Raw genomic sequence first — 26,209 nt, forward strand, 5'->3', positions numbered from 1 at the left:
CGTAGATTAGCGCTTGGGGCCGCCCCTCCTGCTCTCTTCCGGTAGTTGCTTCTAGTCGCTGTTACCCGGCGTCCGCGCGTGCGCAGCAGAGGTAAGCTCAGGCGGCCACTCTGCGCGTCGTTCGCACTTTGCAGGGTCGCGAGCGGCGGTGGGCTCTAGGGCGCCAGCACCGTTCCGAGCGCAGACGTCCCGAACAAGCGAGGTCTTGAAGTTCGAGCCCAGCACTTTCTGGCAACGTCGACTCCAGTTGCAAAATTTTTCTTTGGCGGCGCTGTTCCTATGTAGATAATGGAGATAGTTTTACACCAACTGTAGGACGTTTGTGAGATTAGTGTTACCAAAAGCACGGGAATAGACTGAACCGAGGCTCTTCCTTTCCAATTACTGTTATTGTTTAATAATTGTTATTATTACTATGTATCTTTGATACGTGGTCTCGCCATATAGCGTTGGCTGTCCTTGACCTAGCAGATCTGCCTGTCTTTCCCTCCCCAGTGCTGGGATTAAAGGCCTGCGCCAATTCGCGCCTGCATTTGCCTCCCCAGTGCTGGAATTAAAGGCCAATACACTCAGCTTCCTTGGGTTATTTCTAGCTATGTGGAAATGTTCAGCAAAAATCGTGAATGATAAGAACCCGTTAGGGCCAAGTGCTTTCCTACCTGAGTGCTGGTTTCTTAGTTGTTGCCGCTATCCCAGTTCGTGTAGGCAAGGGCATAGTCCACCGGTCTCTAGCGAGGATAAGAACACGCCAAATTACAACAGATGACAGCTTTCGTTTGGGACTTGGCAGTGTTCCAGGTGTTTTATCTTGTGTTATTCGTGACTCAAAAGAAAAACAGTGGTACCTCTTCCCATCTTTGAGATGCAGAAGACCCTTCACTTATTCTGTGATAAACTTGTTTCTTGAGTCATTTTGTTCATTTTGAAACATAGGGTAGCCTTAAACTCTAGTTCATTCTGCTGAGTGCTGAGATTACAGGTGTGCTACCATATCCTGCTTTGCTTTCCTTTCAATAAAACATTTACTGTATTTATATTTTTTATTTTTCTTAAATAGTTAGAATGCTCCTCTATAAAACTGTGCTAAGAATTGGTTCTTCTTGTTTGTTTTTCAAGACAGGGTTTCTCTGTGCAGCCCTGGGTGTCACCCTGTAGGCCAGGGTGGTCTTAAACCCAAAGATCTGCCTGCCTCTGCTTCCCAAGTGCTGGGATCAAAGGTGTGCACCACCATCCCCAGCAAGATTTGGTTTTTATAAAAGAAGGGAACTGGGTTAGAGAGCTCAGTGGTTAAGATAGCTTATTACTTTCCCCAAAGACTTCAGTTCAATTCCTAATACACAGGTGTGCTTGCACAATGCCTCACAACCTTTAACTCCAGGTCCAGGGGGTTTGAGGCCCACTTCTGACCTTCCAGGGCATCCCTATTCTTAGTAAACAGACATATACTATACATACACATAAATAGTAAAAATAAATCTTTGGGGTTGGGGATTTAGCTCAGTGATAGAGCGCTTGCCTAGGAAGCGCAAGGCCCTGGGTTCGGTCCCCAGCTCCAAAAAAAAGAACCAAAATAAATAAATAAATAAATAAATCTTTAAAAGATAAATAAAAGAAGGAAACTAAAACCATGTCTGTTCTGAAAACAAAATAAAAATAGGGGATCTTAAATGGTTCTACAAACTGGAATTTAAGATTTTCCAGATCACAGATGAAGAGAATTTGTCAGTTCTACAGTCAGGATTTCTAAGTTATAAATGTGAATTTCCTGAAAATATTATAAAGTTGGGGTTTTGTTTGTTTTTTGTTTTGTTTTGTTTTTGAGACACTACTCCTGGCTGTCCTGGAACACAGGGCTAGCCTCAAACTCAGGGATCCCACCTGCCTCTGCCCCCAGCAGTGAGAATCTCATTGACATCTTTGTTGTATTTCTCCAAAGTACTGGGTCTGCTTCAGAATTTCTGTCTTGAACCCCAGGACGGAGTCAGGGCCAATGGAGAGAGGAGACCCAGACCAGATCTGGTTCTTTCCACAGCCCAAAGGAATGAAGTGGGGAGAGGTGCCCGAGAAAGCCTGTCACAGATGGCAGGTCACCAGCATCTGAGAGAGTAATAAAGTGACTGACTCAGTGTGTATAGGAAAAAAAAATTCTGTCTTTTCAATATTATAGTATCTACATTTTTCCTCCTCTGAAGCAATATTGGGAACATTTGTTTGTTTACATAAGTTCCTTTTTGGTTTTTGTTTTTTTTGGGGGGTGTTGTTTGTTTGGTTTTGGTTTTGTCGTTGTTTATGTTTGGGGGAAGGGCAGGGTTTCTCTATGTAGCCCTGGCTGTTCCTAGCACCTAGCACTTTGTAGACCAGGCTGACCTCCAACTCAAAGAGATCCACTGCCTCTGCCTCCGAACACCTGGGGTTAAAGGTGTGTAACCACCACCACCCAACCTTTACACAATTTTCAATAGAAAAACTAACAAGAGGTCCTCCAGCTCTCAGGGGGCTAGTAAGGGGCCTCATGCATACACAACGACATGAACAGCTGTGGGCATAGTGAAAGGAATAGGGAGGATTCAAGAGGGAGGTTTACAGGGAACCTTGACCATAGACTACAAGAAAGTGGCTCTTACTGCCATGTTATCAAGAAGTACATGGTTAATCGCTAAATCACAGTCTATTTTTTATAGTTTCTGTTATCTATTTGTTTAAGACAGGTCTTACTGTATTCACTTGACTGCCCTGGAATGCACAGAAATAATATGATATGTAAAACATCACTATGCTCCCTTCTTAGGTATATCCCTTGGTCACAGAGAAAAGCTCTTTGTTTTATGTGTACTTGAGAGTGTTTCCTCTTTTTATTTTGTAACCTGTATGTGCTTTCACTTTTTTTTTTTTTTAAGAAATGCAGCCCTATTCCTGTGACACATTTGTGGCATTACCTCCAGCAACAGTTGGAAATAGGGTTATTTTTGGAAAAAATTCAGACAGACTGTTTGATGAAGTACAAGAAGTAATTTACTTTCCAGCTGCGGTTCATAGTGATCTGGAAAAACGTCTCAAGGTAGGTGAAATACATGTTGTGCTAGCAATTATCTATTGCTTAAAATATTTGGGGACAGTTTTATTGTATATGTATGCTTGTGCACCACATGTGTGTGCCTGGTGCCCAAGGACGCCAGGACAGGGTGTTGGATCTTCTGGAACGACAGTTACAGACAGTGGTGAGCTGTCATGTGGGTGCTAGGAATCGAGCCCTGGTCCTCTACAAGAGCAGCAAGTTCGTAACCACAGAGAATTTTCTCCAGCCCCATAAACGGTTATTTCTTTCATTAGCTACCAATTGACAGAAGACCACTGAAGTTAAAATTCAAGAATTTAAGGTTGAAAATGGTTTGAATAAAAAATGGAAAGAGGAAGTAAAATAATAAAACTTGTCTCTTTGATCAAGTATTTGAATACTTTCTACATGTTAGATATGATAAGGAGTTTTCAAGTAAGTTATTAAAACCTGGGCAACATCATACAGAAGCCAAGAATATACAAATGGACCATGGATGCAACTAACCTCAGATTAACATAGGGTGGTTTAAATGCTGGACTTAGGAGTAGTGGCTGGGGCAGCAGAGAAGAAACATCTATGTCAGATTAAAGAGTGGGGATGGAGAGTTGGCTCTGTGGTTAAAAGCACTTGTGACTCTTGCAGAGGACCCAGGTTTGAGTCCTAGCACATAAATATGGTGGTGGTTCACTACCATCCGTAACTCCAGTTGCATGAGATCCAATGCTCGCTTCTGTCTTTTGCACATATATGCACGTGCATACAAACTACTCATACAGTAAATAAATAAATGAATATCTCAAAGTTAGGTAGAGCTGGGGTTTCCGTTGACAGATCAAAAGGATTCTGCTTGAAATAGATTAGAAAAATTATTCCAGATGTTATTAATAACAGATTTTTGTTTCTTTTTCTATAGTGCTGGGTGATCAAACCTACGGCCTCCTGAATTTTAGGCACATATTCTAGCAATTGAGCCATATTTTCAGGCCCACAGATAAGTTTTACAGCTCATCCAAAAGGTTTATTAGACACCTAATACATACATCTTATATATTTTCCTCACCTCTTATATGCACATTAAATCAAACGTCCTCTCACATTTTTATTTAAAGTCTATTTACATGGAACTTAAAGGTTATATTATGTTCCATTGTTAGGGACTTTTTGGATTCTTGATGTTCTAACACTGATATACATATACGTATAAAAATATAAGACTTTTTGTGTTCTATATCTGTATGTTTAAATCTAGCCTGTCATGATGTCTCAGAGGTCACTGATACCAGAAATGTGGGCCCCCACCATTCTCATCTGACTGAGGGTCTCACGAACCTATAATGCATAATGTCACCAGTCAGGACATGCTAGACATTGAACTCGAGGACTGCTTTCTTGCTCTTCAACTCATATTAATCATTCTCCCTGAAACGATTTGAAGATTAGTAACCATCACTCCTAAGCTTCCAAAGCAGCTCTGTTCATCCTCATTTGGGCCTTACTATTTAATATTTTCTGTATCTTAGTTAATGGGGAAGTCTTTGTTTTTTGAATGAAGATCCATCTTGATTCGTAACTGACCTGTCCTAGCAGAGTATAATAGGACACACTCAGAAAGTAGTTAAATGATAAGTGCTTTAGAGTCAACTCTGCATGAGTTTATTATTGAAAACTTTAATGTAGCTCCATTCCCTACCGCCACTGTGATCGTCCCTTCCAACGGTGTTTTCAGTCCTGGGATTTGGCACTGTTTCATTTTTGGTTGTATATGACTTTTCTTTTTACAGTGTACTTATATAGAAGTCGATCAGGTTCCTGAAACATATGCTGTTGTTCTTAGTCGCCCAGCTTGGCTGTGGGGGGCAGAAATGGGTGCCAATGAGCATGGAGTCTGCATTGGGAATGAGGCTATCTGGGGAAGAGAAGATATTTCTAAGGAGGAGGCACTTCTGGGCATGGACCTTGTCAGGTAATGGTTATGCTGCTTCCTCACTGTAGATAGTATGAGAAATGGTAACGACCAGCCCCCACCCATTTTCACACCAGCATAGAATTTCATGGCTCTCAAATGTCACTCACCAGTCTGAGCACATGGCTCCATTTACACAATTCTCACTGCCAAGCATGAGAACGGAGTTTCATCTCCAGCGCTCACGTGCATCTGCAACAATCCCAGCGTTGGGGAAGCAGAAGCACGCCGGCTCCTAGGCTCGCTGGTTAGCTACTCTAGCTTAATGGGTAAGTTCCAGTTCACTGAGAGACTCTGTCTTGTAAAATAAGGTGGGGTGCAGTTGAGGAGGCTACATGCATGCTTACACACATGCACATCTCAGGTGCACACCCACATGAACACCTGTGTGTACCACACAAACACCAACATTCATGCACACCCATGCACATCTCTGACTGGGAGAGGAGTCAAATTAGAAGTTATAATTCTTCAGAATTGCCTGAATTATTTTATCACATGACTGATTAATACCTTCACTTTACAAAGAAATATCTCAGTCTTAGAAATAAAAATTACTTTGCAATAAGTTGCCAACATGGAACTTGACTTCAAAAATGTTTTAATTGACTTGAAACGCCTTTAGAAGTAAGACTTTATTTTACCTGTTAACTTGCATTGTCTTACTTTGAGTGTAGTTAATACAGTATTTTTTGAATAGGGAGTTTAGATGAGTAAAGGAAATGATTTTTAATCTGAGAGCTTCAATATTTTTATTTTAGGCTCGGCCTTGAAAGAGCTGATACAGCTGAAAAAGCTCTCAATGTCATTGTTGACTTATTAGGAAAATATGGCCAAGGTGGAAACTGTGCAGAGGGTGAAGAATTCAGCTATTATAACAGTTTCCTGATAGCTGACAGGAATGAAGCCTGGATTCTGGAGACTTCAGGGAAGTTCTGGGCAGCAGAGAAAGTCCAAGGTATGAACAACTATTTGCAATTTGGTTTATTTAATTATGTAATTAATGAAATCTACAGGTAACTGTAGGTAATGCATTCACTTGCCTTGGAGATTTATAATCCATTGCTTTAAAGGATAAACGGCGGGGCAAGGTTTGAATTAGAAAGAACAGAAAGGGAACAAGAACCATGATGAGCATTCTTTTTTTTTTTTAAAGAGTTATTTATTGTATGTATGTGAGAACACTCTCGCTGTCTTCACACACACCAGAAGAGGGCATCAGATCCCATTACTGACAGTTATGAGCCACCATGTGGTTGCTGGGAATTGAACTCAGATCCTCTGGAAGAGCAGCCAGCGCTCTTAACCGCTGAGCCATCTCTCCAGCCCCATGTGAGCATTCTTACAGAAACTACCAGGTAGCATTACCTCCACAGCAGCTTGAGGCTGCTTAGAGCACGGTGGTACTGGGTTTTTTGGTTTTTTTCTCCCTCTTTAACCACTCCTTGTTATTTCTTTGTTCTCTAACTTTGGACTGGATTCCAGAATTGTATCACGTGTAAGTATAGAGGTAAAGAAAGGGAGTTTGACTGGGATGGGTGGCCTGGGGTCAGTGTTTAGAACTGGCTGGTATTGAGTGAATGCAGTTTGATTGCTTTGGAATTGATTTCTCCGGGTGATTTATTTGTGGTCACATATTCCTCTTATTTCTTCTTGTGTGTGTTTCTTTGTGACGCGTGTGCATGTTGTATGTGGGGGAGGCATGCAGGAGCACTGTGTACAAGCCGGAGGACAGCCTGTGGTGGCTCCTGGTGCCTGCTGTTCACTGCTCCTGCGTGTCCTCGACTGTCTGATCCACGTGCTCCTGGGGATTTTCTACCATTGCATTCCATGTCACCACAGAAGCTCCGAGACTGTAGACACTACCGTCATCCCTGGCTTTACCTGAGTCCTGGGGATTTGAAGTCACATAATCCATTAAGCTTTCTCTGCAGCCAGTCCTCTTAATTCCAAGTGAAGGACTTTAGAGAGAGGAAGTAACTTAGTGTGCAGAGTGAGAGTGTTCCTCCCCTTTTCCTTGTTCTGCAGAGCACAACCTTGTGTGGAACCGTAACCACATGCTTCTTGTGCACTGACAGCTTGAATCTCCTAGTTCCAAAGGAGATAAGAGATCCCTATAAAAGGAGATAAGAGATCCCTATAAAAGGAGATAAGAGATCCCTATAAAAAGGAGATAAGAGATCCCTATAAAAAGGAGATGAGAGATCCCTATAAAAAGGAGATGAGAGATCCCTATAAAAAGGAGATGAGAGATCCCTATAAAAAGGAGATAAGAGATCCCTATAAAACACTAGCGGAGGTTAGCCTGTTTGCTGATGTGCTTGTTTGGCACACACAAGTCCTGGTTTAATCACCAGCAGTGTGTAAAACTGAGACCAGTGGCACACGGCTGTAACCCCACCATCTGGGAGGGATAGAGGCAGGGAGAGCAGAAGCACAAGATCATTGCTTCATATGGAGCTTGAGTCCAGCCTCGGCCTCAGGAGAGCCTGCCTCAATTAATTGGTTAATTAACTGGGTGAATGCTGTGGACGCAAGGGTTCTGTGAACATTAAAGGAAGGAAAGTCATTGTGAGCGTCTCTGAAGGAGTTCAAAGGACTTCACGGGGAGCCCGTGCTGGAAGATTTGAGCATTACCTTTCAAAATAGGTTATCGCCAGTTATTTCTCATGGGCTTTAGAAATACTTTTTTATATTTTAAGTTTGACATTTTCTATGTATTAATAAAATTTATAAAAAATTTAATCCATTTTATTACTACACTGATTAGCTTGGTTATATCAATGACCACTTTTTGTTTTATTAAACATGCTACCTGTAAGGCAAAGGAATATAAATACTGTTGACAAAAGTCTTACCTGGTCATGCAAAATGACTGCCTTCCTGGGTGTGATCATCCCATTGAGATAACCTTGCTAGTGCTTTCTTGTCCTTTTCCTAAATGATCTCAAGAACTAGATTGTGGTTTGGACTATCTCCCACCCAGAAATTTTTTTTTTTTTTTTTTTTTTTTTTTTTTTGTTCTTTTTTTGGAGCTACATTTTCTAGATCTACATGAGATCATTTCTGATAATCAATCCTGCATCTGGCTATTGAGCAGTGTGTCAGTGTAATGTGTGTGTGTGTGTGTGTGTGTGTGTGTGTGTGTGTGTGTGTGTGTGTGTGTGTGTGTGCAGTGTGTGTGTGCTGTGTATCTTGTTGGTGTGCATGCATGTGCACTGGTGAGTCGTTAGGACTGGGAGATGCAGGGCTCTGGTATGAAAGGGTAAATGATGGATGGTCCAAGGATTCTTTTCCTTTTTTTTTTTTTTTTCCGGAGCTGGGGACCGAACCCAGGGCCTTGTGCTTGCTAGGCAAGCACTCTATCACTGAGCTAAATCCCTAACCCCAATATTTTATTTATTTATTATATATAAGTACACTGTAGCTGTCTTCAGACACATCAGAAGAGGGCATCAGATCTCTTTACAGATGGTTGTGAGCCACCATGTGGTTGCTGGAAATTGAACTCAGGACTTCTGGAAGAGCAGTCAGTGCTCTTAACCGCTGAGCCATCTCTCCAGCAAGGATTCTTTTCCTTAACACTATCAATGCCAATGTTTCTGTTGTGATAATATTCTACAGTTTTTATAACATGATGGGTAGAAACTGAGTGAAGTATCTCCCTGGACTATTATTTCATATAAATGCATCTGAGTCTCCAGCTATCTCAGAGCTAGGTCTCCATTTCAATTGTTTAGAATCTGCAGTAGATGCACATGGCCAAACCTCTGTTGAGGTGGTGATGTAGAGATAGACCCTCTGTGTTAAAGGTGGCTTCTCTCCTCCTTTTCATCCTTTGCAAATAGGAGTTCGTAATATTTCCAATCAGTTTTCCATAACAACCAAGATTGACCGGGAGCATCCAGACATGAGGAACTATGCTAAGCAGAGGGGCTGGTGGGATGGCAAAGAGGAGTTCGATTTTGCTGCAGCGTATTCTTACACTGACACGGCCACGATGATGACTTCACCAAGCAGATACTGCCAGGGCTACAAGCTTCTGGATAAACACAAAGGTAAGTTTTAGCATTTAAATAACATTTAAACATTGAATTTTGTGCAGCTATAATGTGGAAATGATCTCATACCTAGTAAAGATATGGTTTAAATAAAGCAAAGTGTTAGGATAGTACAAGCTATTTTTTGATATGTGTAAAGTATTAAACCATTGTAGGAAAATACCGATTCCTTTTGAGAGTCAAGTTCCAATTCTCAATCCTCAAGAAACTTTCTATTTTTTTAAAATTTGAATTAGATGAATGCATACATACATACATACATACATACATACATACATACATACATACAAATTTGAACTAGACTTACTATATATATAGCCCTGACTGGCCTAGTATTCACCCCGTGGACCAGGCTGGCCTTGAACTCATAAAGATCTGCCTGCCTCTGTTTCCCTAGTGCTGGGACTAAAGGCATACACTACCACACCTAGCTAAACTGTTACTTCTCTAATTACCTTTTATTTTTATTTGTATGTTTTATCCTTTTCGTTTGTGTGTGTCTTTGTATATGCACACATCCATGTTTAGGTGTGCACACCCATGATTGTGTATTTGGAGGCCTGAGGTTTGATGTTTAATATCTTCCTTAGTTGCTCTCCCCCTGAGTTTTGAGTCAGTCTCTCACTGTACCTGGGGCTTACTGTTTCAGTGAGGGAAGCTGGCCAGCAAGCTCCTGAGACCCTGTCTCTGCACCCCAGCACTGGGGTTAAAGCTGTGAGCTCCCACCTCTGGCTTTTATTTGGGTTTGGGGATCCAAACTCAAAGCTCACAGCAAGTGCTCTCCCAGTGAACCATTTCCCAAGCCCATGTTTCTGTTGCTATGAAGAGACACCATGATCAAGGCAACCCTTATAAAAGAGGGCATTTATTTATTTATTTATTTGCCTACAGTTGCAGAGGGTCATCCCATTATCATCATGGTGAGAGCATAACAGCATGCAGCCAGGCATAGTGCTGGAGAAGTAGTTGAGAGCTTCATTGTAATCCCCAGGTAGCAAGCAGAGAAAGACAAACAGAAACAGAGACAGAGAGAGGGGTAGAGAAAGAGAGAGAAAAGAGACAGAGAGACAGACACACCTTGGGAACCTGAAAGCCCACTCCCATTGCCACATCTCCTCCAACAAGGTCACACTTGATCCTTTCCGAAGAGGATTGTCATAGGCCACCACTGTGGAAAGGTTGGTTGACTCCCACAGAGCTCTCCAGCCACAGGTTAAGAGCCACCGGTCTAGCTGAATCAGTCTCTAAACATGGGGTGCAGAACAAGACAGGAAGATACTTGATGTTGACCTCTGTGTGCACACATGCACTGATGCTTCTGCACAGGCACCCTCCCTCACAGAGTTGGAGATCGGCAGTACGTAATTAATACATAATAGTGTGAGGACTCACCATTTGGGAGGCACAAACGAGTTCAGTACCGGTCTGGGCTGTGTAGGAAGACTGTCTCAGGAAACACGACAGAAGCAAAACCATAATCCCAAGGTGGAGGATAACCAGACAGAAGGAAGACAACCACATAGAATGGTATAAATTAATAAGCTATTACAGTGAAATAATTGTCCTATTTAACTGTAAGATAACCAGATGGCAGGCCTGAAATGCATGCCTGAATATAGTAGTGGGCGCATGAGACACAGACTTCATTTTTTTCAAGTGTGATGTACGGTTCATCCAGTGTTCAATGCTTTGCCAAAAGAATAAGTGTCTTTCCGATAGTTCCCATATGAAATTGTCTGCTGGCGTATTATGCTTAAATTTTTTTTCTAGATAAAGAGCCTACTTCCCTTCTTTCCATCTGTCCCTAGCTGATGGCTATTAAGTGTGCTGCATATATCAAATTGTGTCTATGTCCGTGCGTGCATTCTGAGTAACCAGTTTAAATTGCTGTGAAATTGCACCCTGTGTTTTACATTTACTTTGCTGAACTTGCCACTGCGGTCCTGGTACTTATTCAATGCTTGCTAGTGGATTACTTACAGCTGTCCTACTCAAGTGATCATGTAAATCCTCCTTTCATTCTGAGAATTGTAGGTTTCCAATCCTGAAAACATTCTTATAATACTTGTATTATCACGGTGTTATAGTTCTGACATTGTTTTTTATTAAAACTTGCCATTTATAGGAATTTAGACCTGAATCGTTTTAAATCTCACTAGATGTTGAAGCTTTGTGCCTGATAGGTAGGTGTGAATGGTAGGGTTTTGCTTTATTGTTGAGTTTAATATCAGGGGCTCAGTGTAGATGTAGCCCTCTATTCTCCTCAGTATTATTCGAGATTTGCTGAAAGATAAGCTCCTCCAACAAGTTATCTGTAAATTCAGCAAAGTATTTTTTGACTTTGAATTATGCAACACCATGAAGGAACTATGTAAGAGAATATATATGTGTGTGTATATATATATACATGCATACATATATATACACACATATATATATATCAAATCTGTTGCCATTAATATTGGCAGCTTGTATCTTTAACAGCAGCACTCTAGATTCTTTCCATATGAAAGTTAAATTCCTTTTTCATTGAAGCATCAAAAGATCATAATTTGGGTATAGACTTGCTGTGAACTTCTCTTGTGAACCTCATATTAAAGAAGAGGAAGAGGGAGAGTCTCACCTTTTAGATTGTCTTTGTGAGTTAATCCAGGGGCTGGTGTATAGTACATACACTATTTTATAATATGCTTCCAGTCCCAATTGTTGTAGGGCTCTGTAAGGAAAGAAAAACCTGTAGTTGGCCAATCATAGGTAAATGAAAGTTATTTGTTTCTTTAGAAATAATTTTAGGACAATTAACATTTCCACATAAGATATCCTAGTGTATATAATGGCGGAAATTATATTTTATTTTTCTTGATTCTTTAAAAATGTAATTAAAATATAATTTCATAGCTGGATGGTGGGGTCTATAGAGCAAGTTCCAGGATAGCAAAGGCTACACAGAAAACACCCTATCTTGAAAACAAGCAAAGAAACAAAAAATATATATATTTATAATTTTATTATTTGTCTCCAGTCCATCCTGTGTATGGCCACCTCTTCCTTCCAAGTTTATGGGCTCCTCTTTAACTGTTGTTGTTAGCATGTACATGTAAATAAAATCTACATAAAAACACAGCCCTCTGAGCTCATTCGCTGTCACCTGCATGTCTGTGTCTATAGTACAGAGCACTTAGTATGGGAAAACTAGATGGGCTCATTCCCAGGGAAGGAAGGTTTAGTCCCATCCCCATCCCCATCCCCATCCCCACAACCCACCACCCACCCTTTTCTCTTCAGCTCTATGTGATGTCAGCATTCACTGGAATTGCTCAGCTCATGTTTAGGCAACCATGTTGTTGATATTTCACAGATATATAGCTTCCCTGATACAGATAAAGGTCACAGTCTCACAGCAGGTTTCTTGGTCCTCTGACTTACAATCTTTTCTCCCCTTTTATGATAGTCCCTAATCCATTGCCTCACCAGCCATGTGTGTGTGTGTGTGTGTGTGTGTGTGTGTGTGTGTGTGTGTGTGTGTGTGTGTGTGTGTGTGTGGGTGTGTGTGTGTGTGTGTGTGGGTGTGTGTGTGGGGTGTGTGTTGGGTGTGTGTGGGGGTGTGTGTGTGTGTGAGTGGGGGGGGTGTTGTGGGTGTGGGTGTGTGTGTGGGGGTGTGGTGTGGGTGTGTGTGTGTGTGTGTGTGGGGGGGTGGGGGGGTGTGTGTGTGTGTTGTGTCTGTGTGTGTGTGTGTGTGTGTGTGTGTGTGTAGGTGGCTAGATTTACAGTAGCAGGCATGACTCCCCTCCTGCTGAGTAGGCTTTGAGTCTAACTAGACAGCAGTTGGTTAATTGCCACTGTTGTACTTTCAGGGATGTCTATGCTGGTCATAGTGGTTCATGGCATCCTGGATGGGTAGGACTTTGAGTGCTTTGCTCCCTTAACAGCTTGCTTGGACCTTGTGGTACTCTGAGAACTAGTCCTCAGGGAGGACGCTTTTGAGTTGGTTCCAGCTCAAATCTGCTGACTCCTATGTCCAAAATGTGTGTTGTCTTTGGCATTAGGAACTTGATTTTCAACTTCTGGGAGGCGATCAATGCCGGCAGCAATAAGCCATATTATTTTGGGAATCTCGTAATGCTCTGACAAACAACCTGAAAGGCCTCTCATACCTGCTACTGGTCTGAGCTTTTGGTTAGATAGTCTGTGGCTCTTGAGAGGATGTTTTACATTAATTTAAAGCTATTCTTGTTAAAGACCAACCATGTCCGCCACTGTTACTAAGAAACCAGTACTACTTCAGGAGGCTGACATAGCTGGTAAATGAGAGGCAGAGTGGTGGAATGGGGAAAGCTTACCCCTGGCTGTAAAGAAATACCTGGCATCAGACTGCTCTCCTTCTAAGAGTAACTCTAAGATCTGAGAAGGAAGGCCCACTGCTTGAAGGCATGGACCCACACCCCAAACAGCTCTTAATGAAAGCGGTTAAGAGACTGTTCTAATACTGTGGATAGGCCTTTCTTCCTTTTCCTGTTCAGCCTTTCATTTTGAAAAGTGAATCCAGGACCCTGTACCTCCTAAACACCGAGATACATCCCTAACAAAGAACCCGACTTTCTGTGTTACAATTGGTTCTTAAAGCAGTTTCAGATCTAAAGCTCTTATGAAACACAGCATGATTAAGCAGACAGTAATTGTTAAGGCCATTAAAAGCAAACCAGAGATCCCACACGTTCCATAGGCCTTAGGACAGCTTTATTTGAGGATCAGCTGAGAGGCAGGAATAGAAAGTGGTCCAATTGAGATCCCAGAATTCTGCAGTCATCACAGGAGAGAATGAACAGAGCAGATCCGTCTCAGCTGAGTGAAAGTATGTCCCTGCATCTTACTTATTTCCATAAGCTCATCAAATCCTCTGTGTAAGAAAACAAACCCCCGTGCAAAAACAAACAAGAAGACAGAATTCAAATTTGGGGGCTGGAGAGATGGCTCAGTGGTTAAGAGCACTGACTGCACTTCCAGAGGTCCTGAGATCAACTCCCAGCAACCACATGGTGGCTCACAGCCATCTGTAACGGGATCTGATGCCCTCTTCTGGTGTGTCTGAGGACAGCGATGGTGTACGGTGTACTTTTATATGTTAAATAAATCTTTAAAAATAAATAAGGAAAAGAGTACTGGCTGTTCTTCCAGAGGTCCCGAGCTCAGTTCCCAGTACCCATGCTCACCACCATCTATTACTGTAGTTCCAGGGATCCAGAGTCCTCTGTTGGTGTGCAGATATTCATAAAGAGAGAACATCCATATATACAAAATATATAAATAAATCTAAAAAAATAAAACTCCACGCAGAGCTTTCACAGCTTTCCATTTGCCGTACTCAGCGTTCTGTCAGAAGTCATCTGGGGTTGGCACCTTGGTTACAGTGCTTGTTGTGTAAGCATGGAGACCCAAGTTCAGATCCATGTCGGGTGAGCATGGTGGCCTGTCTGGAATGCCAGCCTTGAACGCAGAGATGCAATCCCCAGGACATGCTGACCTGTGACACAGCCACATTGGTGAGCTCTGGGCTTGCCTAAGAGGCTCTTCAGTTCACAGGGTGGAGGAGTGGTCAGCAGTGGTTCTAGACATCAGCCTCATGACTCTACTTGGATGCATAAGCATGTGCACCAGCACGTGTAATCACATGTAGAATGTGTATAATCACATGATAGTGGAGAAGAGGAAAGTATTAGTTTTGCCACCATGTAGGACTAAATGACTGAAAACCAAGAGGAAAAGAAGTGAACATTAGAAACCAGTTCTCAGGCTATCCACTTACTAACTTTATCAGGAACAGAATGAACCTTAAAATTACTTTAAAAGTATTTAACAACAAAAAATATGTTGGGGAGAATTAGATGAAGGAAACAGATCTGGAACAGACATGGTGGTACAGTCAACCATCTCAGCATGGAGGGCAAGAGAATAGCCACAGGTTCAAGGCCTTCTTGTCTACCTACTGAGTCTAGGTCAGCAGGGTAACATAGCGAGACTCAAAGGGAATAAAAAAAAGAGAAAGAGAAAATGGAGAATTTAATCCATGAACTAGGGAACCAAGTGGAAATGATAGAGCAGGAAAAAATATATCTGAAGCTAAGCCCATCAGATTTAACAGAGAGAAGAAAAATAACGTGAAAAGTCAATAGAAAATATAGAGCAGGGCAGGGATCCAGAGTAGACGCACGCGTGCGTGCAAGCTCACGGGCGTGTTCTCAGCAGGAAGGGAGACAGAAGGGAAGAGCAGTATTTGAAGGATACTGGCTGAGAATTTCTCCTAAGTAATCAAAGCCATCAAAGCCACAAAGCGTCGGTATAAGTCACAAGGGAGATAGTAACTAGTCACATCACCATAATATTTCAGAGGACAGACAGAAAAATCTGTAAAGCACCTAGAGACAATACTCACAGAATATAAACACGACAGCTCATTTTCAGTAGAAAGGATGGAGCCCAGAGACTGGACAGTGACATCCTTAAGGTGCAGAAAACTAATGGGGGTTGCACCTTTGTGAAAATTGCCTCCAAACACAGACTCAAAATAAAACTGACAGATTTCATCACTCTCCACTAGCGACTTAAAATATTAAGGGACATTCTTTAGGCAAAAACCAAATAAATCCCAGACAAGTGTGGTATTGCATGCATAGAGTCACAGTTACTAGAACATTGAGGCAGGAGGATTGTGAGTTTGAGAACTGGTCTGGGTAACTTAGCAAAACCCTGCCTCAATATTAAAAAAAAAAAAAAAAGAAGAAGGAAGGAAATGAAAGGAAGGAAAGAAGAAAGGAAGGAAGGAGTGTGTATAGGGTGTGGTTTGGTGGCAGAACACCTGTTAGTGTGACCCCCATGGTGTTATCCTTATACCAGTAGGGGGAGAAGTGACAAAAGAGAGGGGAGACAGAAGAAAGTGGGGCAGGATGGTCCCAGATAGAAGCATGGTATGCAGGACTAGGTGAAGAGCAAGAGAAGCAGGAAGTGCATTTAAAATAATACTTTATGTTCTGTGGCCACAGTGGCAGTGCTCACAATCAGTTATGCTTGGATACTGTGTGGTCATGTGACTACAGTTCCCACAGTTGAGTGGCAGAATTGTAGGGAGACTAGGGCAGGTCTGTGGTGCCTCCCCATCTCCCCCTCCCCCAGGTTGACTTTTTAATCAAGGATCGATCTGTGACAGCTTTGCTAAGATGTCCTTGAGTGAATGGCAGTTAGGGTTACCTATACCAAATCTGCCTTTTCTTCTGCTAAGCTCAGCCTCAGACTTTTATCAATCTTGAGATATATTGATTGTCTCCTAATTCTCCACCGTTTCTCACAGGCATTTTTTTTCCTGAAGTGCTTTTACATGGTAGTGCTTATCTGAACCACAGCTCCCTGGAGACTGAGGAAGTTATGGATGGCTGGGTCCTCTGGAAGAGCACCAGGTGGGACTGGAGAGATGACTCAGAGGTTTGAGAGCACCAACTGCTCTTCCAGAGGTCCTGAGTTCAAATTCTAGCAACCACATGGTGGCTCACAACCATCTGTAGTGGGATCTGGGACCCTCTTCTGGTCTGTTGGCATATATGCAGGTGCAATACTGTGTACATAATAAATAAATAAATAAATAAGCAAACAAATAAATGTTTTTTTAAAAAGAGAAATAAATAAATAAATAGATGGATGAGTTTTTTTTGTTTTGTTTTGTTTTGTTTTGTTTTGTTGTTGTTGTTGTTGTTTTTAAAGAGCAAGAGCAGCAGGTGCTCTTAACCACTGAGCTCTCTCCAGGCCCCCAAGTAGGTCCCATAGCTTCTTCGTCATGTTCCCCACACTGACTTTTTACTTAGTTGATAAATAGTCTTTGCTCCTTCTAGGTAGACATGGGGCCACAGGAGCATGCGTGACTAATGTGCTATTTGATTTTGTGGCTGATATAAATGCTGAGTGGAGACCCGGGTTGGTAATGAGCATACAGGTCACCTTTTGCCCTCCCCCTCTGGGTGACCGGAGAATCAACACCGATATGTTTCACTGTATCTTCTTAACAGAGAACAAGGCTCATGCTTGTAAAATATATGCATTGTTTGTTTTATGGGTTTTCAAATGATTTCCCCAGGAAACATAACTTATGAAACGATGGTGGAAATTCTTCGCGACAGACCCAGTGGCATCAACATGAAGGGAGAATTCCTGACCACCGCAAGCATGGTTTCCATTTTACCTCAGGATCCCAGCCTTCCCTGCATTCACCTCCTTACAGGGACTCCACACCCTGAGAGGTAAAGTCTCCCAACACTGTGACCACCGAGAGGTCACGGCTGGGTTACAATCATTAGTGTGTAGGTGATTTTTGTCAATACAATTTTTATAAGCAATTATGTCTTTGTAAAGCTTTATTTATTTTAAGTTGTGCGTGTGTGACATGAATGTGCAGAGGCCTGGGCATTGGCTTACCCAGAGCTGGGTAACAGGGGGTTGTGAGCTGCCCAAGGTGGGCACTGGGAATTGAATGCAAGTCTTCTGCTAGAGTACTACTGAGTCATCTCTCAGTTCCTCGGTGTAAATCTTTATTGCATAAATAAGGCTATAACTTTTTTTTTTTTTTTCGGAGCTGGGGACCGAACCCAGGGCCTTGCGCTTGCTAGGCAAGCGCTCTACCACTGAGCTAAATCCCCAACCCCAAGGCTATAACTTTTAATATGTTGTCTGTATCAACTCTGGTTTGCAGTTTCTCTGAGCGTATAACTGTTGTCATTTTTATGAGACAGAAAGGCTCATGGGTTCTTGTGTGTGGCTATCCTTTTCCCCACAAGCACTTAACCACTTTTCTCACTGACTTCAGACTGTATAGCATTCGGTGACAATGACAGTGAACAGCTTAAGTGATCCTGTACCAGATACACTTATGTACAGCATTCAGAAAACATACATGCTCACTTTAAAATATTATCAGTTCTAGCTCAGCGTCCTTAGGCCTTCCACAGAGTGTCTTGATTTAAGTCATTAGTATCTCTTAACAATTTAATGTATGTTACATTAGGAACAATTTTATCTTTATTCTTCTCCAGCATTACAGTCTTTCATATTATTAATATGGTGCTGGTTTTTTACGTTAAGTTATAACCATTGTCTGGGACACTTAGGATTGCTTTTACCCTGGCAAATGACAGACTTCTTATTTTCTGATAGTCTGAGTGTGCTGGGCCAACTGGCGGGTCTTTGGGAATACAGAACTAAGTAAAGCATTGTCTTCTTGCCTAAATGCACAAGGTTGATAAGCCTGAGAGTAACTAATGTGGTGGGAACCAATCACAATATAGGCATTATTATTAGATGCCTCAATTAGAAGGACTCTACAAAGACAACATAATTACTAATTTTTTTTTATTTGGACATGCAAATTCATCAAAGACCCTTTCTTCTAGGTCTGTTTTTAAGCCTTTCATATTTGTACCACATGTTTCACCACTGTTGGATACGAAATCACCAACATTTGAACTTGAGAGGCCCGTGGCAAAGAAGCCATATGTCAAGCCTGACAGAAGACACCTACTCTACCAAAACCATCAACAGGCCTTGGAAATGATAAGTAACCATAAGGTATGGTCAGGTCGTAGTGTTTGTTGTATCATTAAGAATAGTCTAGGGTGTAATTCAATTCCTATTTTGAATTTTGGAGTGTTAGCTTTCTTTTTGTCCTTCATGTAAAAAATAGGGTTAGAAACAATTACTCTCAGACTCATGGGGCAATGTAGCTTTTCCTTTGGTTAAGAGTCTGAGCCAGGGGCTGGAGAGACGGCTCAGCGGTTAAGAGCACTGACTGTTCTTCCGGAGGTCCTGAGTTCAATTCCCAGCAACCACATGATGGCTCACAACCATCTGTAATAGGATCCGATGCCCTCTTTTGGTGTGTCTGAAGATAACAATAGTGTACTCATAAATAAAAGAATAAATTTTAAAAAAGCACTCTTTAAAAAAAAAAAGTGTGTGAACCAGTGTGGTAGCACACACCATCTTTAATCCCAGCACTTGGAAGGCAGCGCAGGTGGATCTCTGAGTTCAAGGACAGCCTGGTCTACAAAGTGAGTTCTAGGACAGCCAGGCTACACAGAGAAAGCCTGTCTTGGAAAACTAATTAAAAAAAAAAAAGAGTATATATGAATGGGCCTTTAGTCCTAGCACTTGGGAGGCAGAAGCAGGTGGGTCTCTGTGATTTGGAGGCCAGCATGGTCTACAGAGAGAGACCCTGTCTTGAAAAACAAAAACAGAGTATGTATGTTGACTCCTTTAGAAAAATTTAAAATTTTGAATATAGTAACAATTACTGAACAGTTATTATATATAGTTTTGTATGTCTTATTTAATCTTTATAGCCACTTTATAATGAAGGTATCAATATTATTATTTATTATTCTGATAAAGATTCTGAGGCCCGGGGAAGTTGCTTAATTTGCCCAGTAAACATTCCACACAAAATACTACAGTCTCTGAAGGGCACTAAACCTGGTCTTTTTATATAATGCTCTCAATCCCACAGCCCCACAGCAGAATCACAGTGATTTCAGGGGCTGGAGGTCAGTGGGAGCTTGGGGGCAGATCTAAGTCTCCAGACCCCAGTACTGCCAACAAGCAGACAGAACTAGAAAAAGCAATCAAGACTCTGTAGACTTGAAATAAGGAGCTGAGGTTTTTGTTTGAGCTTTGGCTTACAGTTTTGAGACAGGATCTCATTGTATATTCCTGACTAGCCCAGAATTTGCAGTGTAGACCAGGCTTGCCTTGAACTCACGGGGATCCACTTGCCTCTGCCTGAGTGCTGAGATTAAGGGTGTGTGCTACCTTGCCTAGCTAGGTGTTGGTTTTGTTTTAATTGTTATTATAAAAATAATAGATCCTCATTATTTTAAAACTTGAAGCAATTTAGAAAAGCAATATATCACTTGAAATAGCATCTCTAGAAATAGACATGAGTTTATTTTGTGGAACAGATTGAAAGATAAATTTTTTAAAAAGGATTATTTATTTATTTAACGTATATGAGTACACTGTAGCTATCTTCAGACACACCAGAAGAGGACATCGAATCTCATTACAGATGGCTGTGAGCCACCATGTGGTTGCTGGGAATTGAACTCAGGACCTCTGGAAGAGTAGCCAGTGTTCTTAACCACTGAGTCATCCCTCTATCCCCCAGAAAATAACTTAACAATATTATACCTCTTTACTTCCCTAACATTTCCCCCAACTCTAGAGATAGGAAAACAAACAAACCTCCCACAGATTAGAAGGAAACGGAAGAGCTGTGAAAGGGTAGGCACCAATCACTCCCTATAAGCAGGCCGGCCATCTTGCGTGCTTCTCCCCTATCCCTACCACCTGTTGACTGTCCTTCCCACCACTGTCCCCAGCCCTCTTTTTACTTTCTGAGACAAAGGCTCCTTAAGTTGCCCAGACTGGTCTTGAAGTCAGTCTGTAACCCAAGCAGTGCTTGACTTTAAGATCCTCCTGCCCTGACAGCTGAGACTCGAGGCCTTCTGGTCCTGGTCCTGTTCTCCTTGGCAATACTTGCAGGAGCCCCTGTCTGGTGCCCTGGTCCACCTCCACACACCTCACTGCTCATGGCAACACTCAAGTGCTCATAGCCTTTGCCCTAGAGACTGCTCCAAGGAGGTAGGTTTTATGGCAGTATTAAATATTTGGTAAACTAAATTGAATTGATTTAAAAGCTATTACTGGTTTAGACTCTAATGAACATTATGGAGTGACATTCTAACGCAATGGAAGATAGTAGAATTTGAAGGAAGTGTCACGGAGCTGGGGTCTACTTCTGCCTCTCTAAATAACTATTTCTGCGCTTTAAGGAGAGTCACTTCTGTGATAGTTTTAACTTTCATGCCTTGATTACTAGTGTGGCTGGAAATCTTCTATGCTTACTGTCATATTTTCTCCTCAGTGACTTAGTGATTTGTTTTTCCTTAGCTTATTTCTCAATTGATTTCGAGTCCATCTTTTGTTTTTCCTCATGAGGCAATAATACAAATATTAACACACACACACACACACACACACACACACACACACACACATGAATACATACACACATATTTATATATCTAAAGACAGGTTCTTGCTGTGTTGCCTAAATTGTACTCCCACTCTTGAATTTAGGTGGTCCTCATGCCTCAGCTTCCAACTATGAAGACTACAGTTGGATGCCACTGTTCTAGCTTATGTCACATTTTTTAATGTCAACTGAAATTAAATATCTATGTCAAAAATGTTTTATGTAGTCAGTTGTATTTTTTGTTTTCATAAGGCATCTTGATTTCATTCTTCAAAACACCTGCTCTGCCTCATAACAAATAATTTTTTTTTTTTTTTTTTTTTTTTTTTTTTTGTTTTTTTGTGTCTATATTTTTTTTTTTTATATATGGTTTTTATATATATATAATATATATATATATATATATGTGTATATATATATATATACACACATATATATATATATATATATATGGCATATATATGTCTGTCTGTCTGTCTCTCTCTGTCTCTCTCTCTCTGTGTGTGTGTGTGTGTGTGTGTGTGTGTGTGTGTGTGTGTGTGAAGCCAGAGGACAGTTTTCAGGAAGTGGTTCTCTCCTTTGACCATGTTGGTCCTGGGGATAGAATTCAGGTCATTAGGCTTGGTAGAAAGCACCTTTACCACCTTTACCCACTGAACCATCTCACTGTCCCACATATGTGTACTTTTAAAAAATATTTAATTCCCCAGGACTGCTGAAATGGCTCAGCAGGTAAAGGCACCTCCCACCAAGACTGATGATTGACTCATGGTCAAATGAGGAAACCTGCTCCTACAAGCTGTCCTCTGACTTCCAAAGTATGGAGGCAAACTCATACCCACACACATGCACACAAATAAATAAATAAAATTTAACAACATTTAGTTCTCTAGTCTGTCCTGAATCTATTTTATATGTCAGGCAGGCAGGAATTCTGAGCTTGTTTCCAAAAAAGGTAATCAATTACTTAAATATTGTTTATTAAAAAGTTATTTCCCCCTTATTGTTACAAAATACAGTGCTTCCTGGGGCAGGGGGACTGCATGCAACTTCATGTTGGGAATCACTGTTTGTGGTACTCTGCCCCAGAATTGTTCAGAAGTTCTAAATGGTGCTTGCTTGAACAGTGTTTTTTCTTTCCTCTAGACTCAAAAGTTGATAACTTTTCAACTATTAAAAATGGTTCCTTTTAGAGCTTGAAGGGGCTCGAGACCCCATATGTACAACAATGAACAACCAGTTCCAGGGACTAAGCCACTTTATACATGGACTGACCCTGGACTCTGACCTCATAGGTAGCAATGAATATCCTAGTAAGAGCACCAGTGGAAGGGAAGCCCTGGGTCCTGCTAAGACTGAACCCCCATGAACTAGATTGTTGGGGGAGGGCAGCAAGGGGGAGGATGGGGAGGGAACACCCCATAAAATGGGGAAGGGATGTTTGCCGGAAACCGGAAAGGAAAATAACACTTTCGAAATGTATATAAAAATACTCAAGTTTAAAAAAAAAAATGGTTCCTTTTTAGGTTGGAAATGTGGTAGACCCTTTGCCTAGCATTTTCAAAGTCCTGGGTTCAATGCCCAGCAGCACACGTAGAAAAATGCTTCTTTCTGAGTCCTGGACACACCCCCACTCCCTTGAAACAAGAAGAAAATGTCCTTGTTGCTTTCCCCCTTGAACATTACCATTTTGTTTCCTTAGTGCAAAGGGCATTCATTTATTTACTGTCCTGTTTTCTCAGTGCTAGGGGTTGAATGTGGGTCCTCAATTACGCTCGGCTAACAGTCTGCTACTGAGATGGGCTCCAGGCCCATCCCCTTATTTGATGGAATTGGCTTTAAATATACAGGCTCTAAATCCTCAAAAGCATCTCATCCTTGATTTCCAGCATATTTCTTCATACTCAATCAAAGCAATTTTTCAGTTGTTCTGTTCTAAACTTTTCTTTATTGGTACCATGTGATTGTTCTTGCATTTTTGGCTAAAATAACTATTTTGGTATTTCTGCATTAACTGAATCTAGAGCAATGATTTTTTCTCAAAGAAAACAATTCCTTTCCTTTCGTTTTATTTCTTTTATCTCTATTTCATTCCTTTTGCACCTACAGAATAGGATAGTAACTAAATCAGTAGAAACCAGAATGAACAAACTTGCCAGTGGATTGGATTTTGCATATTGACTTTTATTATTGTCTTTAGGAAAAAGGCAAGACAATACTGGACAACGTGAGGAAGCTGGAAAAAGAAGTGTTTGAAGAGATAGAATCAATCCTCCAAAACAGTCATCTTGACATGGATAAAACTGTTAATCTCTTTCCTCAATATGTAAGAGATGAAATTAAAATTTATCAGTCAAATATTAGTTCTTAATGATCATTTAAGTGGCCAGAAACCTTCCTCACTGCCCTGGATATGATACTTCTTTAAGGAGACCTGATTGTTTCCTCAGTATCCTGTGGTATTCTGGCTGCTAAGACCACAGTATTAGCTTCGGTTGGATAAAGCCTGAAACATAAGCATGACGCATGGCTGTGCTATCATTATGTGTTATAAAGAAAACTCAGGGTTTTTCCTAAGCAATGGACAGTATGTCAAGTGCATTTTTTGTGCTTTAGGCAAATATTGACCAGCTTCAACAGATGTCCAGATTTACGCTGTTTGACACTGCCACACAGTCTGCAGAAGCCCTTTCATTAAACTCAAAAGTGACCTTTGTCAAGACTTGGCTGAGTGGCAAACTTACATCTCTAACTGTTTGGCTTTTTCTCTCCCTCATCCCCTCAGTAGCCATCAGTCTGTTTGTTATCTGGGTCGTTGTATCTTGCTGGGTCGTTGTAGGTCTGTTGGGACTGGCTTCTTCAGCACACAGCTCTCGCCATGCCTCTCTATGCCACGGCTGCCCTTCCTTCTTAACTCGAACAGCACTTTCAGATGGCTGTGTCACCACTGAAGAGCCTCCTGGGTGCTTCCAAATTTTGGCAATTGTGAGTAAACATCCATGTGCAAGTTGCTGTGCAGTTCTAAGCATTCGACCCGTTTTGGGTGGAACTGAGGTATTGCAGACCGGATGGTGTGAGTGAGAAACTGCCACGCTCTTCTACACCCTGCAGCGGCACTGTTCCGTGTCCTGGTCAGTATGTTGGGATTTGGTCGTTCCGAGTGCAGCTTCTCACCTATGTAGGTGACAGGGATAGAGGCGATGGCTTTGCACTTTGTTTTTCAGTGAATCTGTAACTCCAATCGGCATAAGACGCTGAGGTTTTCTCCATTTTCCATCTGTTCACCTTCTCTGATGAGCTGTGGAGATCTTGGCCCATTCTTTAATCAGGTTTTTATTTATTTATCTTACTAAGGAGCCTAAACTTTTTTCTTTAATTTAAAACTTTTATTTTATTGTGTATGAGTGTTTTGCCTCCATGTACAAAGCACATGCCTGGTGCCCTCAGAACGTGTGAACTCCTCTTGTACTGGAGTTACAGATGGCTGTGAGCCATCATGTGGGTGCCAGGCACCAAACCTAGATCCTGTGCAGGGGCAAGCCATCACTCCAGCCCCTCCCACCATCGCTCCAGCCCCTCCCCCCACTCACGTCTAAACCTCTCTGAATCTCATTGTTCTTCAGGTAAAGTCGCAGTCCTTACAGACGCCAACAATAGATGCTTGTTTACCTGCTTGTGCCTCCCTTTCATATAAGTAGTTCGTTTTAGTCTTAGAACTTGCTAACAAGCGAGTTTCCTAGGCGTTTCCCTCCCATATAATCAAGATCACATGTGGCTCCGAATCTGTTATGCATTTAATTATCTATCTCATAAGAGAATAGAGAAGTTCCACGAAAGCCCACTGTTCAGTATCATAGTTGGATGCTTTGATATTATATAATATTTGCTAAATGAACATTCAGATGAAAAGAATTTATACAGACGTGTAAGGTTGAGTAAATTAGCTAATTCATCTGTGTAACTTAGTAGCCATGGAAGTTTCCAACCCAGAAAATACAAGGATTATATGGATATGTAAGTTAACTTGTACAGATTTTCACTGCGGTAGACGCAGTGTGGATACTCATGTTGGTAATTAATGCCTTGGAGTGTGTTTTAGAAATTTTAATGTTTTCTTAAATTTCAACTGTTGTGAAAATAAAAAGTAATAAACTCATTTTACAGAAAATTGGTTTGTTTGATCTTTGATAAACAAACTATAGTAATCTATAGTAAGCTCCAAAACACTTCCTTAAAAATAGTTATACAGAATGAAATTTTGGAAGTAGGGTTTCTTTTTGTAAAAATGGTTTATTGGTTTTTTTGTTGTTTGTTTTTTGTGTTTTTGGGACAGGGTTTCTCTTGGCTGTCCTAGAACTTGCTCTGTAGACCAGGTTGGCCTCAGATTAAAGGCATGTGCCACCACTGGCTACTTCTAAACAGTATTTTACAAAATACTTTTACAATGCTGGGCCATGCCTTTAATTCCAGCACTTAGAAGGCTGAGGTAGGTGGATCTCTGAGTTTGAGGCCAGCCTGGTCTACAGTGTTAGTTCCAGGACAGCCAGGGCTACACAGAGAAATCCTGGAACAAAACTGAATCTATTTCTTCAGGTTTTTATCAAAGTGATCGTGGAAATTTAAAGCCCATCTTCCCTGAAGAACGATAACATCTTGGAGCGTGGGCTGGGCTTCCAGCACTGCCCATCACCTGATTATGTGTGCCCAATTTTAAAAAGTACTTATAAAAAGTTGTTTACTGACCACGGCCTGCTTCCTCCAAACTCCGCAGAACCAGGTCATGAGATCACTCCAGGAAACTCACTTAAAGCTCTGTCCTGACTGCAGAGTGTTCTGGGACTGAAACCTAGCAGAATCGTCAGCAATCCAGCAGTTGATGGGAGCAGATGCAAAGGTCCACAGCCAAACAGTAGGCAGAACTTAGGCGGTCCTGTGGAGGAGGAAGAGGGAGGGGGAGGGGGGAGGAGGAAGGGAAGGAGGAAGAAGAAGAGGAAGGAGAAACCAGAGGGGTCGGGGACATCATGAGAACAGAATCAACTGACCAGGACTTATGGGGGTTA

At 41.5% G+C, this 26,209-nt stretch overlaps 1 protein-coding gene across 3 annotated transcripts; it reads left to right on the top strand.

Annotated features, from left to right (window-relative positions):
• The first annotated feature begins 23 nt into the window (after positions 1-23).
• Positions 24-24,671, top strand: Scrn3 (secernin 3). 3 transcript variants are annotated; one of them, XM_032903493.1, is made up of 9 exons: positions 24-91; positions 2,898-3,058; positions 4,840-5,021; positions 5,783-5,979; positions 8,870-9,079; positions 17,202-17,364; positions 18,511-18,685; positions 20,603-20,755; positions 23,350-24,671. In XM_032903493.1, exons 2-9 carry the CDS (start codon positions 2,900-2,902, stop codon positions 23,518-23,520), a joined length of 1,410 nt encoding a protein of 469 aa, XP_032759384.1. In that variant the 5' UTR covers positions 24-91; positions 2,898-2,899; the 3' UTR covers positions 23,521-24,671. The 3 variants fall into 3 exon arrangements, with proteins under 3 accessions (XP_032759384.1, XP_032759385.1, XP_032759386.1); XM_032903494.1 differs by lacking the exon at positions 20,603-20,755; XM_032903495.1 differs by lacking the exons at positions 17,202-17,364; positions 18,511-18,685; positions 20,603-20,755; positions 23,350-24,671 and adding an exon at positions 6,507-6,519 and having other exon boundaries at positions 8,870-8,987.
• Positions 24,672-26,209: the final 1,538 nt, after the last annotated feature.

This window comes from Rattus rattus, chromosome 5 (genome assembly GCF_011064425.1).
Source record: "Rattus rattus isolate New Zealand chromosome 5, Rrattus_CSIRO_v1, whole genome shotgun sequence".
Classification (NCBI taxonomy): domain Eukaryota; kingdom Metazoa; phylum Chordata; class Mammalia; order Rodentia; family Muridae; genus Rattus; species Rattus rattus.

Coding starts and splice junctions, on each gene's coding strand:
- Scrn3 (XM_032903493.1), top strand. CDS start 2,900: ATGCAGCCCTATTCCTGTGACACATTTGTGGCATTACCTCCAGCAACA. Junction 5,022..5,782: donor CTGGGCATGGACCTTGTCAG/GTAATGGTTATG, acceptor TTTTTATTTTAG/GCTCGGCCTTGAAAGAGCTG. Junction 5,980..8,869: donor GGCAGCAGAGAAAGTCCAAG/GTATGAACAACT, acceptor CTTTGCAAATAG/GAGTTCGTAATATTTCCAAT.